Below are 14,634 nucleotides of genomic sequence, written 5' to 3'. Positions count from 1 at the left end.
CAATGTCCACTGTTCAGCTGAGACCAGCCCAGGTTTAAAAAAAAAAAAAAAAAGGAAGAAAGCAGCACATAAACACTCGCTGATCTGTGCTGTTTTGATGATGTTGACAACATCACATATGTGGTATTTTAAATAGGTTATAGTAGAAATTAGAGTCTTATATTTAAGACAAATGACTATTGCTGTGTGACCTCTGCCTTTCTCTCAAGATTTGGTTACATAAATGTATATGTTTTTGAAAGCCGATGATTAACATTGATATTAATTAATGAGTATTGAATAAACTGATTCATATTTTTATATATGCAATGGGTCAAATGACTATAATGTGCCTATAATGTGTTCCTCATACAGATGAAACCACAATTAATTATCAAATGCATTTCCTCTGAGCGGTGCTTTATCATCTTTCAGCTCGTTGTTTTGGGCTTTTATGGCCACAGCAAGCAGCTGTTTTTAGCGGCAGGATGATAAAATTGCCAACTAGCTGGTGAACATATGGGAAGTATTTAGTCACTAAAGAGCCAGAAATTTCCCTCAACAGATGATGTAGACAAAACAAAGCTAGAAGGAGCGTGCATAATGGACTTAACATTTCCCAGGTTTCCAGAAACACAACTCAGATGAAGGCTAATATACTGTAGGCCCATGTCTGCTAGATATGTGAACATGCCATGATTTACTAACATGTTCTGATCAGCTTTGCTTTCAAAGGGGGGGGGGGGCTCTTTCAGGTGAACAAGTCAGGGGCACTTTTAAATTTTAATTGGCGCTTTGAACTTGACAGGTCAGCTGATTAGTGTATAATGTGTGTTTTTGTTGGAGCATTGGAGTGAATCATATTTCTGCTCACCTTTTCTTCAATCAGTGTAGTCCCTCTTACAATGTGTATGTGGGTGTGTGTGAGTGTGTACTTGTGCTTTTGTGTCTATATAAACAGTGCCATGCTGTGAGTATTTAGGTTGTACACAGAAATCTAAAATGCGCACAACAGAAACATATCAAGAAAGGAATACTGGTAAACATACAGCTTTATATAGTTTTATAAGAAATAAAAGTAGACATTACAGAGGAAAAGTTTATAAAGAGAAAAAAGAGGAAAAGGAAAGGATGGGACAGGAGGAAAGGAAAGAAGAGACTCAAATAAAAGGGAAAGTGAATACAAAGCCTTCTTTGAGACGAAAGGCCCCAGTTTGGCTTCTTTTCAACACAGGAAGACATCACAAGGGCTGCTCTATTCTAGGGAATCATAACACACATTACACCATATGGCAGGTTAGATCATAGTGAGGTGTGGCATCTGCATTGATAAATGGAAAAATTGTGGTCCATGCAGTATTTCTTTAGTTTTTATTTTAGTGTTTATCCTTTTGCTGCTGTACACAGCCACCTGTTTCTGGACATGAGCCCTCAGTGCTGGGACAGGGTGAGCACCCAGTCAGATACCAGCACTTAGAAATGAACAGGGCAGTTGATGTCTATCAAAGTAATTAACTGAGGAGACAGAACCTGTGGCAGTGGATTTGGTTGTAGTTTAATTGTAGGTGTAAGTTATCATGTTACATTTTGCATTGCTGCCAAACATACAATGCACTGAACTGTTTATAGACTATTTTTTATGCCATTTTTCCTCCATCCATGTTAGAACAGTCAAAAAAATCTTTTTGTAGATAGGTGAAGCTTTAAATTTGCAAAACTTTGATCATGAAGGTAACTTGGAGATTATTGTCATGCTGTTTTTGAACACAGTGGCAAAGTACATCCAAGGTGTACATATGATACGTACGTTGCAGATGTAGAGCCTTGGGTGTATAGTTATAGTAGGCAAAAACAAGAGACATGTATAGATCAAGTGCTCTTTTGCAATTTCATGTCTGTGTGTCATGTTGCTGTTAACCCAAATGGTGGAGCTGGCTGTATTGATGAGTTCAAAGACATTACCCCGGTTGGTTGGGAATGAAGACCGTTGGGCTGCCGCATTTTTGCAGTTTCACCTTTACTTAAGGTTTTTGGCTAATGGGCAGCCAAACCTAAAAATACTAGTGTACTTTGAGCACAGTGTTGTCACAAAGTTGTTGTTTTGTCTTGTTCTCGAATAGATGTGATCATATTCACATGGACACTCAGCACTCTTCTCTTCTTCCTAATTCCCCCACTGCTTCATTTAGTATAATTTTACATTAGTCAGCTAAATGACAAGCAATTACAAAATGTTCCTCTGTAGTTGTTACAAGCTCTTATCTCTTTCTCGCTATCTCTCCAGGTCCCTGAGATCATCAGTACGCTGAGGCAGGCTGGCAAGAGCTCTGCACGCAATGATGACATCACCGGCATTTCCAACAAAACTTCCACCGGAGGCAGTGATCCCTCTGAGCCATGTTTTTCTTATCTCTCCGCAACGACAACCTCCATGGCACCCGCTGCTGCTGTGTCTCCGACAGCTTTTGCCAAAAAGTTTGAGGTGCTGTTTTGCGGCCGTGTGAGTGTTGCTCACAAGAAAGCCCCGCCCGCCCTCATTGACGAGTGCATCGAGAAGTTCAGCCAGTTACATGGCTCAGGGACGACTGATAAAGGAGGAAACAGTGGGGGGTTGGTGAGCGGGCTGAGGAGGGCATTGACCTTCCAATCAAATGGACTGGGTAATGGTGCTGCAGGGAGTCCCACTACAGGGAAGCGTCCGGTCCTGTTCAAGCGAGACCCCAGCTTTCCCTGTCTGCAGGCCCTGGATGAGAACGGACTCTCACCTGAGATTTCTCAGACCAACACTACTGATGCACTTGCCCGCCCTGCTGAGGTACAGCCCACCAGCCTGCAGGAGAACAGGACCATGCTGTTTACGGTAATTTTCAGAAATTTACTCTATAAACTCTGCCCCAACATGCGTGAGTTACAGAAGTGAAACACGATTGTGTGAGAGGGGCAGCAGTCTCATTTGTGCGTTGCAGTCCTCATAAGCTTGGTCCAACTGTAAAACGACATAATACAACTACATGATCAAATAAAAACATGAGGTCCAAACAGTATTCCTAATACATTAGAGTTATTTAGTAAAATTACCCAGTCTAGTGCCGGTTAAAACCAGAACTGCACAGTTTATTTAACAGCTACTATATCGGCATAGAATGCTTTTGAGCAGTATAACGAGCCACACTTGCATTTCAGAAGAAAATTCTTCAGTGCAAATTCTTCCAGCTCACACACAGTGGTTTTCACATCCGTGTTTGTTGAGACTGAGAAGAGTACTTTATAGTGCCGTAAAGTGCAGTTTTGGATTCCCTAAATGACAAGGTCTAGAACACAGTCACTCATAAAGGACAGAAAGGGAGAAAACAAAAGAACGACAAAAATATAAATCCCCTAATGACTCAGCAAGAGCAAATGCTTACTGCTGCGCAAAATGAGCCCGGTCATGTTCCCCTAATTGACCTTTACTTGACCTCAGTGACCTCCTGCCAATAGGAGTTTTCCTGTTTGTCCTCCAGACAGGAAATAGTGACCGCTGGCACAGGAACCACCGGTGCCTGTTGCTGTCCCCCCCCGCAGCAGATACAGCAGACATGTTATTGACATTGACAATACATCCTGCTGCTGCCATGGTTTGCAGTCAGAATCACCTTACCCTGGTGACATCATTCTTTCTTTTTTTTTTGTTGTCAGTTTTAAAGAGACACACTAAACCACCCTTTAGAATCAGAAAGAGTCTGATTATGTTTGATACAGAAGGACAATGAAGGGGAGCTTGTTGAGAGGAAAATAGCTGTGCTCAGACTTTGAAGACTTGTGGTGTAACAGACTGAGTTATTATGAACCACTGAATCCTTTCTTGAGGCATTGGAATGATTGTGACTCATTTCCTAATGATGGTGAGAATTGGGATGTCCCCTAAAGCCGAATTGACCTAAAATGTCATGGTACTTTTTGAGCAGAAATTACACACATTTGACTGTTGAGTCAAGATTATTTTTAGGCTTCCCTATATGTCACGTATCAATCACTGATCAAGCTTTTTTTTTTTTTAGTTGCAATTCAGTTCAGTGTGAGAAACTGGACCTTTGGCTTGCGAGGTTCATTATCGCTGTAACAACACACACAAGAAATTCATCCGATATACAGAGTCTAACTGTGTTTCCTTTGTGTTTTATGTTGTGTTTCAGATTGGCAGGTCTCAGATCTTCTTAGTTAGTCCAGACACTAAGAAAGTTGCCATAGAGAAGAGTTTCAGAGAAATCTCCTTCTGCTCACAGGTATGAAGCACTGGGATTCTACAAACCGTCTAAACTGCCTGTAAATGTCTGCGTGTGATTTTAAAACCGTTTAAAATTGCTCATCTCTTTCCAGGGTATTCGTCATGTGGATCACTTTGGCTTCATCTGCAGAGAGACAGTGGAAGGAGGGAGCTGCCACTTTGTTTGCTACGTCTTCCAGTGTACAGACGAATCACTGGTGAGATGGTGTCATGTGCATTGTCACATCCATTCACAGTTTTTGAAAGTAGCAGTTAGCATGGCACAAATCGAAGTAGGCATATTTCTGTCGGTATAATTGATTCGTTCAATTTTAATATACTTATATACACTTAGAAACGTCTTTTGGATAACTTTATATGAATACAATGCTCAGTTGAGCATAATGTGTATTTCCTAAAATAAATTCTTTTATATTTCCCTGTGCTTCCTGCTCAGTGTTCCTATTTGATCAGCTCACTGAGTTTAATTTAACACTTCACAAATTTGCTTTGGATTTAAATTTGAGTGCCACAATGCACAAAGCTGATATTTATCTGCAGTGTTGTTTTCTATTAGTTGAGAATAAATGCTGCTCTGAACCTATAGAGTTATGACTCAGTACATCTGTGCTCCACTGAGTCATGGTGTACCTGTGCTGATGCAGGCCAAATGAACTGTCAGGTTGATAAAAAAGCATCGGTCATTATATGGAGGTACTTTATAGTCGTCAGCAAACGTTGCTGCATATCTGTTGCTATATGTTAGTGCATCTCTTTATTGTCATACAGTTTTACTTCTACCGGTTTTACACAATTTGCACACAAATTGTGCAAAGACCCAGGTTTCCTACATATATTACATCTTATTTTGAACTATGAAAGGAGAGTTCTGGGCAGAGTAACAGAATAGATTTTAAATATTTAACATCGTTTAGTCCTTTGGTTAAGAGTGGAGAATAGGATGAATTTGTTCTATCAATAGTTCTCTGTAGTGGAATACACCTTTGAAAAGAAGCCAGAGTGAATGAATACTGCTAGAGGCTTGTATGATGAAAGAAAAAAATAAAAGGGCTGTTGTTTTGCCCTTGCAGGTGGACGAGATCATGCTGACTTTGAAGCAGGCGTTCTCTGTGGCAGCCCTGCAGCAGAATGCAAAGACCCAGAGCCAGCAGTGTGACAGCTGCCCCATGCAGCAGCTCCATAGGCTGTGTGAGAGGATAGAAGGTAGGAAACTGTCTCTGGGATCCTTCACAGAACATGACTGAAAAATAAAAAAGCTTAAATGAATTTTCAAATTGTAATTACTTCAATTGATTTGACAATAACAGTAAATACAAGACTGCAGTTACCCAGTCTTTAGATACAATTAAACATACAATTAAACTACCAGTTAAACTCTCAAGAGGAAAGATAAGTAAGATGGCACATAAACACAATGGAGTCTGGGTGTAGAAGTAATATTGATTGGTCAAATTTATACAGCCATATACACTTGACGAATAAAAGAGCCAGTTTGCTCAACCACTGTATATTCAGCTCTTTAAATCCAGTTAAGTAAAGTTCATAAATATTTTAATACAGTGGCAAATGGTTGAACCTACAACTGCATTTTATAAATATTTGATGTTTGTATCAAATGGGTTCTGCAAGATGAAATGAATGAGATGGATAAAAGAACAGTAGTCAGCTCGACACACAACTGATGTATCAGAATTTTCAGACAACAAGTGTTACAAAGCCATCTGACTCACATAGCAGCACAAGTGGTAATTTTGGGAAAAAAACAAAAAACTGTTGGCCTTGATGTTAGCACGCCAGTGTACATGCCATTTCAGATTCTGGTTTTCAAGTTACATGATACCAAGCAGCTATCCGGTGCATTTAAAGCATTTAGAAAAACAATACCTTTCTAAACAATTGATGTTTAAGTGCTGGTGCTTCGGATGTACTGAGTAGTTAGTAGTCGTGTGAAAACATGTGAGATTCAGCTGTTTTGACTCTAACAGTACTGTATTGTATCTAATGTTTACAAACTGTATTAATGCATGTTTAAATTATATCTATAATTTTGTCCGTACTGTAATTTTACTATGTTTGTCTATTCTGTAAATATATGTGTTTGTATTTCTGTCCATCTTGGAAGGGAAATCCCTTCTCTGTTGTTCTTCCTGAGGTTTCTTCCATTTTCCCCCATTAAAGGGTGGAGTAAAAACGTTTGCCTTGTCTGATTTGAAGGTCTAAGGACAGATGATGTCATGTGCTGTAAAGATTGTGATGCCCCTGAGGCAAATTTGTGATTGAGATATGGGGCTATATAAATGAAATTGACTTGTATCTTATAGTATCATGGTACTGTTAGTCAAACAGTTTTGGTGTACAAAACTTATATATCAGTCATTATTTGTGGGTCATTCATTCTGTGTTTAAATTTTACTTGGCCATGACAATAATCAGAGTTTGGTGAGTGTCACGATGTATGAGTCACTACATGCTCACAACCAATAGCAAGGCCTTTAATGTAGTCTTAGTTTAATTTAATTAACACATCTATTCATATTTTTTTATTTATATAGATAACTGTATCCATAAGCTATTGGGTCATAGCAGATATTATACCACTAAATTGTGCAGTCAAGATACTGGAACACTAGGACCCTGTAAACATGCATCTGCTATATGTAAAATGAATTTGAGGTGAGACTCGCCTTGTCCTCAGTGTGTTTTAAAACTCTGTTTGCATAATTTCCAGGTCTACACCCGTCTAAAACCAAACTGGAGCTTCAGAGACACTTGGCCACCCTGGACAATCAGGAGCAAGCATCAGTCTTTGAAAACACTATGGTAATGTGTTTGTTCTGTCTGTGCACCTGAAGAGCAAAGTGTGAATTACTCAAGTTCCCTTTGATGTGACCGCAGCTAAGAAAGGAAACCAGTCAGTCTGCTGTTTATATGTTCTTCATGACTGAATCATTGTGGAATCACAAGATTTTCATGTGGGATTTACAGTGACGCACTCATCTCTCTTTACTCATGACTTATGATGTTTCTGTTACCTCATTTTTCTGTTTTTCTCCCATTAGTCTTTCTCTCTTTGTGTTTGTTTGATTTAAATGTTAGAAACTGATGTCTTTGGATCTCCTGATGTCATTTGTGGCTAAACACTGTTGTACAGTAAAAGCAGACTTATTAGAAGTGGTAACAGAAGATATTTGTGAATGCCCACAAATATTTCTCTATGACTCAGCTGGCATCTGCTGGTGATACAGATGAACTGCAACACGGCAGCAGTGCTCAGTGTCTTCCTGTTAGCACAGGAGTTTACAGTATGTACAAGAAAACCCTTTTGACCTTAACTTTAGAAACGCTGTGTAAAACAAAGTCCAGATTCATTGTGCAACCTGGTTTTATTGATGAAAGAAAACTCCTTGGTAGGCTCCTGACCTTAGATTTTAATTAGTTTTCTTTAGCTTAGCATCCTCCGCTAAAACAGCATATTTTCATTAGTCACACAATGTAACGTTATTTTTCAGTCAAACAGCATCCGCTTTGAAAGGTATATTTATTATAACTGCTCCTCACATTGCCTATATTTTCCAGGGTTGAACAAATATTAATTAACAATCTTTTTCAAGTTGTATATTGCGTTTGTGTGTTTCAGAGGGCTCGCCCTAGGAGCGATCAGGAAGAGAATGAGTTGGTGATGGCCTTGCTGAGGAATCTGTATGAGGAGAGACAGAGGAGCCATCAGCACACACTGCCTGGAGACAGCAAACAAGTAACTTTTGCTCATATATAATGTACACCCACACTCTATCAGCTCTGTCTCTACCATGTATTACTCATTTCCTGTCTCTACTCCAGTTATGTCCTACATTTATTCAAAAGTGTCCGCAGTTCCATGACAGAGTAAGTCACCAAGGAAAGAGAAGTGGAAAAAGACATTTTTATATCTTCCACTTACACAGACATACATGGAACTGTCATACTGTGTGGACCTCCCTCTCATTCAGTCACAGTCATGCTCTTTCTGTCTGTGTCTCTGTGTTCATTTCTTTCTCCCATGTATATGTAGGTGAGTGAGGAGACGGCTCCAGCTCCTGTGGAGCAGCAGAGTAGCAGCCGGCAGCGACTTGAGCAGTTCAAGAGCCGAGCCAAGCGCTCTCTCACTGAGTCCCTGGAGGGCATCTGGAAGGTAACAATGCTCATTTTGCCTTTGTTTTGGGAGCAGTTTTGCACAAGTATGCACTTGTGTATGGGGAAAGGTTTCATTACACTGCAAATATATATGTAATTAGAGATGGTAGCTGTTTTTTTCACAGAGGATCAATTATTACATTTTGAACTTTGCAATGATGTTTTACTAAATGAGAATCCACGACGAAGCCTCCTGATTTGCTCTGGTTTGTTTTTTGGTTACACGTTAAAGCTTTGTACATAACCTTGGTGTGTGCGTGCTCTTTGCAGGGGAGCAGCAAGGCCAGAGCTCAGAGGGAGAACAGTGAAGGAAGTGACAGCAGCTCTTCCATCTGTACTATCAACAGCAGCCAGGACCAGCCTTGCTTAGATGACCCCTTGCCTGCCTCATCCCAGCGAAGACCCACCAGCCCACTCAGGTAAACACGCCCAAACACACATGCCCACACACACTTGCTCATATCTCGGGTCAGAGCAGTCACTGCTGTCAGAGCTGTTTATTTTGCTTGGATTTCTTGATTTATGTGATCCAGAGATAAGTCAGGTGCCTTGTCATCAGGTCTGTAGTCACAGGCCTTGTTGGGCTCAGCCTAACATAGTAATTAGGGTCTACTGCAGTACTGCGACAACACCTGCAAGTTTAGGTGTAGTGGTCTAGTGCTTTGCCATTTGGGTGAAAAAGTGAAGGCTGGAGCTTAGATATCTTGACATCTGCCTTCAAAGCTGTCAACTGCTCACTGCCTGGCGGTGAGTTGGATCAGGTGGTGGGTGGCTGCTAGGGAAGCTGCCAGACATAAGGTCTTAAACTACTACCCAAAACTGTTCATGAATGTAAGGGGTGACAGTATAGGAATTTTTAGGAATTCAGACAAACTTTATAACTGGATATTCACAAACTATAGAATTGTGTAAGTGAAAAGGATCTGTTTATAATCTCATATTTACATTATGTAAAGCTTTCGTGGACTTTCTCTGACTTAGAAGTGTGGGTAGTCCATAAACTTTTCTTTATATTGGATTGCGTTAGGTTTGTGAAGGCTATATCATGCCCAAACCACTTCTCCTCACTCTCTTGCCGTGTCATTTTTTTCAGGTGCCACAACTCAACAGGAGACCTGAAGCGCCTTGACACCTCTCTCCCCCTGTCCCCCTCCTCCTCCTCTTTACCCGGTGATGCTCAGCCCCAGGGCTTCCGTCGACGGGCCAGCACCTTCAGCCACCCTCCCACCCCCTCCTCAGTGCTTGAGTACTCACCGGTGCACACACTAAATCACACTCCACAGGACCCCACCGCCGCTACCAAACCCAAACTCGTACGACACTACTCCGTCAGCACCGACACACCACACCAGAGCAAGTAAGGAGAGCGTGTGTTTGTATTCATTGTGTGTGTTGGCAACAATACAAACAAAGAAACCTGAGCCTGGTTGGTTTGAATCGATCAATATGTTCTACCCAACTTGGCGTCACAACCCTCTTCCTCTCTCAGTTAAGAGGGGACCAGACGCAACCTGGCTTTGGTGCACATGTGTTTTAGGGTTGGGATTGGTCGTGTTGGAGTTATAAGAGAGAGACGAGGGCAAAAGACAGAGGGAGAGCAGTAAGTAAGCAAGTGGAAGGAAGAGTGAGACAGAAAGTGAAATGGAAACTTATTTGGTATTTACAGCATGCTTTGAAATTTTGTGTCTTATGTAACTATGTGGTCTGTCAGTGATGTATATGAAACTACACTTGTAGACTCAGTGGCAATGATCAGGAATTAGCCTGTGACAGCAGTCTGGTGGGTTGTTGAATACATGTTTAGGAAAATGTATCATAGGCACACGTACTGTATTAGCATATGAATACATATCGGCGTTACAAAGAGCTATATATGGGAGTATACAGCCAGCTCAGCTCATTCAGTGGTTGAGCTCATGTCAGAGGAGTGATCCTTTGTCTCTTAAAATCTTAGGTATCAACTTGTTTCCTTGCTCTCGAACCAAGCTCTGTTTCTTCTCCCTTATTTGTCTGCTTAATAAACCTCTTGACGTTATAACAATATTAGAAGTTTATAACAATATTATTACCAAGGAGTTAGTGAGTCAACCAAAATTCTAGAGAATAGCTACTCACTTTTAGTCTGTCTCCAAGTTCTGCCTTGGTTAGAGAACCTTTTCTTCCATTTTCTGTGCTTTTTCTCTTCACCTCTTTTCTGTTTTTATGCTTTTTTTGTGTCTTTGACTTTCTTTGCACTTTTTCTTTCTCATGCTCTCTGTATTTGCACTGATCCTCAGACATTCCCCAGCCGACTCCACCCTTCCTCCTGTTCCTCCCTACCCTTCATCCCCCTCTCCTCTGCTCCCTCATCATCCTTCCTCCCCTTCTTCTGGAGCCCGGCTCAAAAGAAGGTGAGAATCCTGGCACCGGGCATGCAGTTCCTCTTAGTTTTCTCTGCTGTATGTACACTGATGTCAGTTTTTCAAAACTTCAGAGGAATGCTAAACACGTCAACCATTGGCTGCCTGTTTGACAAGTGATCCAGGAACTATTTTCAGCTTGTCATAGAGTTCAGAAGCATGTCTCCTAAGCAAAACGTGTCTGTTTCTCTTTTCATCTGTGTTCTGCCTCCTTTTTTCGCCTCCATCTCTCCATCTCAGTCCTCTGGGTGGTCTGTGTGCTCGTCTCCACTCGTCCTCCTCTGTCCCTAATTTTCTGAAATTTCAATTTCTGGCCCCTGTCCAAGAGAATGATTGTCCAGAGCCAAAGAGCAGGTACATACACGTGTACACCAAGCAATCGTGCCATGTTAGTGCGCCCAGCAAAATGATAAATTGTGTTCCTTTCTCAGAGATTCCCTTAACTGATTTTATCTCGTTTTTGATATATACACCTGTATAAATGTGTGTGTTAACAATGTAGTGTGACCTACATATTGTAAGTTGTATTGTATTATAAGTTTACCAGGTTACATGTAACATTCTTGTGTATACGCTTGTTTGTGTTTTCAGTGATGTTGCAGCTCTCTCTACACCAAGTGCAGCATGTGGGGTAGGGGAAAGCCCTCTGCGCAGCCACCGCCACTCGTGGAGGCAACAGATCTTCTTACGGGTGGCTACACCTCAGAAGAACGCAGAGTCCAACGGTAAGAATATACAGTCTCACCAATTAATTTATCTTTATACAAAGTTCCCCATAAGGAGCAGCCAGTGGCCCTTGGCTTTGACATTGTATTTTATTATCAGTCCTAAAGAAAGTTCAGGCTCTAATATGTGCCACCTTCCAGTTTGCTGGAATGGATGCCCACTCAGGGCTGGTCAAGAGTTTGGTAGCGAGGCAAAACCAGGCAGGAGATAAAATGCGTATGTTGAGTCTTTTAGAGTGGAAATATGTTTAGAGGACAAGAGGAGCTTTGCTTTTAGCCGCAGAATCAGAAAAGTTTTAAAGGTTATAACAGTGACAGAATTATGACATTTTTGAGTAGGTAACATTAGTTTAAAAAGGAACAAAAATAAGATCAAATTTTCAGCAAGTGTTAAGAAGTGTTGACAAACTGTTTCAAAACAATATGGCACACGCATCTTTTAGAGTACCTGCCAAAACAACAAAAATACCAGCTTTGTAATTGGTGAGTGTAAGCATGTCTGTGTGTGCGAAAGAGCTCAGACATGCGAAACACTAGAATTGCTCTGCACGCTCCAGTTGCAAAGTTCAACATGTCTTCTTCCTTGGAAGCAGGCAGTTCCAGGTCAAGACACTTGAGTAAACATGTGTGCTCATAATTGCACTTGCATGCTTCATATCCTATCAAAATACAAGAACATGAGCAAGACACCTGAAATGTGCTTTGTCACCGGTGCTATTATTAAAACAGCCACACCACATCCCCACGTCGACAGTGGTGAAGTGACAAAATCTTTCCACTTAGTGTCACTCTATCACTCTTTCATATTACACACACACACACACACACACACACACACACACACATACATATATATATATATGCTTGAAAAACTTGTTTTATAATGCAGAGTGCTGTGGAATATCTTGAAATGCAGTGTTCCAGCCAGCATCCAGTGTTGACCACTCTGATGGCCAGTACAGTATCCACTGCTAATTTACTTTTGAAATCTCGGGATAGAAATCATGCATGAAACACATAAGAGTGTAACAAAATGTTTTTCAGAGCATCTCATCAAAGCATTCAAAAAAAGATGGGTTTGTTGGCAGTTTAAACTCTTGGGAAGAATAATCATAATTTCTTATGCGTATGGATAGGAGAGCCAGTGCAGTTCTCAAGATACAGTAGCTGGTAACTATCTTGCAGCGTCTAAACGTAAGACTAAAGATTGACGTACACGTCAGTTGTACTTGTTTTGGAGCTTTGCGTTCTTACATAGCAGTGTCTCATGTTATCGGTTGATTTTTTGTTCTTAGGGCTAATGTTTGACAATGAAACTGGCCTGAAATGAAACAAACTTGAGGAAAAGCTTGAGTGCCTCGGGCGAGTAAAAATAACCAAAGTAGGTCTGCCAGCAGATTGACAGCCCTGTCAAACATTGTCGAGATGTGAGGGATATGAGTAGAAAATGGTGTTTTACATATGGTGAAATATTGCTTTAACCTCATATAACTTTGAAAAGTCAATCACCAGTCTTATCTCTGTCCAGACAACAGTGTGTGTGTCTGCCCTTGCAGACATGGGAGTCATGCTTGTGCTTGCAAGGCCTCCGATCCTATGCTTTGATAATTATATATACTATGTGTACATGACAGAATACGTGTTGACAGTTGAGATAGTTGGGTTGGGAACACTATAACTCAACTGTAATGCTTGTGTGAAGTAAGAAAAAAACAAAGTAAGAAAAAATATATAATATATAGTCCCTTTATGATAGAAAAAGGAAGAGAAATTTCCTTTATTGTACTGGTGTTCATATTTTCTGTATGTAGAGATTATTTCAGTGATATGCGTTAGTCCCTGTCCTGAAATGAATTAGGGTAGCAGTCAACAATTTTATTCATTATTGACTGATTTATCAGTTACTTTTTGATGAATCAATTAATCATGTGGTCTGTGAAAAGAATTCCCAGAGCACAAGATGACATTCAGCTTTGTCCATCCAACAGTCTTCAACCCAAAGATACTCAGTTTCCAATGATGTCAAACACAGAAAAGCAGCAAATTTAAGTGTTAAATGTTTTAAACTAACATACTTAACATACTGCCCCTTTGAATGGCTTCATTATGCTTGAGGTGTTAATGAAGAGTCTTTATGAACAGTCCACTGATATGGTAATCAGTGGTTTAGACGTTTTCTGAAAAAGACATTAACAAAAACAATGGCACAAAATAACAGGAGCACTTTACAATACTATTCACTTGAAAACAGAAGGCCTGCAATAAACACAACAGTTATGAAGCCTACATTAGTATTATTTTATTGAGTGTTGATTCAAGGCAGTTGACATTTTTACAACCGTAGTTTGTGGTGTCATGGCGGAAATATCCTTTTAAGTCTGTCTGTCAGTATCGTTGGGAGTGGCAGCCAATGATCTACTGTTTCTACTGTTTTGTTTCTTTATATGGCCTGTTTTGTCATGCTTATGTTTTTTCATTGTTTGTCAGTGATGCAACAGTTCAAGCAGAAACTTTCAGGCATATTTTGCCTGTCTGAACGGCGTGAAGTCCAAAGACTACCTCATCCCGGGAAGTGAAAGTACAGTAACAAGTATATACCCGGTGAGATGAAGTGTCAACTGGCATCAAACCTGAAAAGGCACTTTCTGTCCCAGGGTGGTGGATTCACCTGCCCTGAGACAAGTTACACCAAAAATAATAGGGGTCGCTGTTTTGATCAAAGTCTTGCGATGCCACTGTTGTTTAAACTTCTAGGCTGCCTCATATTCTTGACTTTCATTTGGCCTAATCGGACTAATTTGTGTAGCTGCAGTTGTATTTTTGTCCTGAGTGAAACAACAGAAACACATCATAAGAAAGAATAAGAACTTTTAAGTAGCATAACTAAATGACACTTTCAAAGGCAGTTATTCAAATGAGTGAAATTAAGCTCTTGAAAAAGTCTCCAAAATCATGACAGAACTGGGTTGACGGAATTGCTACTACTAGTCACTTTGTGTAGAAAGCCATGCACTTCTGTCTGCCGCTGTGTGTTTTTAGGCTTCCACAGAGGGGTGCTAAAGCCTAAATGTTCCAAATCCTGCACATAGTG

At 40.5% G+C, this 14,634-nt stretch overlaps 1 protein-coding gene across 4 annotated transcripts in view; it reads left to right on the top strand.

Moving 5' to 3' along the window:
- Positions 1-14,634, top strand: part of tbc1d1 (TBC1 (tre-2/USP6, BUB2, cdc16) domain family, member 1) — a 46,884-nt gene that overhangs the window by 13,874 nt on the left and 18,376 nt on the right. For 3 of the 4 annotated variants that reach the window (XM_041035624.1, XM_041035623.1, XM_041035626.1), the window contains 12 exons: positions 2,264-2,839; positions 4,155-4,244; positions 4,339-4,443; positions 5,317-5,449; positions 6,975-7,066; positions 7,884-8,000; positions 8,298-8,417; positions 8,690-8,838; positions 9,513-9,776; positions 10,696-10,809; positions 11,059-11,172; positions 11,410-11,543. In XM_041035624.1, the coding sequence (XP_040891558.1) occupies positions 2,264-2,839; positions 4,155-4,244; positions 4,339-4,443; positions 5,317-5,449; positions 6,975-7,066; positions 7,884-8,000; positions 8,298-8,417; positions 8,690-8,838; positions 9,513-9,776; positions 10,696-10,809; positions 11,059-11,172; positions 11,410-11,543 (2,008 nt within the window). The remainder of the gene's footprint in view (positions 1-2,263; positions 2,840-4,154; positions 4,245-4,338; positions 4,444-5,316; positions 5,450-6,974; positions 7,067-7,883; positions 8,001-8,297; positions 8,418-8,689; positions 8,839-9,512; positions 9,777-10,695; positions 10,810-11,058; positions 11,173-11,409; positions 11,544-14,634) is intronic. The other variant, XM_041035625.1, reaches the window with a different exon arrangement.

Source organism: Toxotes jaculatrix, chromosome 4 (genome assembly GCF_017976425.1).
Source record: "Toxotes jaculatrix isolate fToxJac2 chromosome 4, fToxJac2.pri, whole genome shotgun sequence".
Classification (NCBI taxonomy): domain Eukaryota; kingdom Metazoa; phylum Chordata; class Actinopteri; family Toxotidae; genus Toxotes; species Toxotes jaculatrix.
This window is presented reverse-complemented; position numbering and strand designations above follow the sequence as displayed.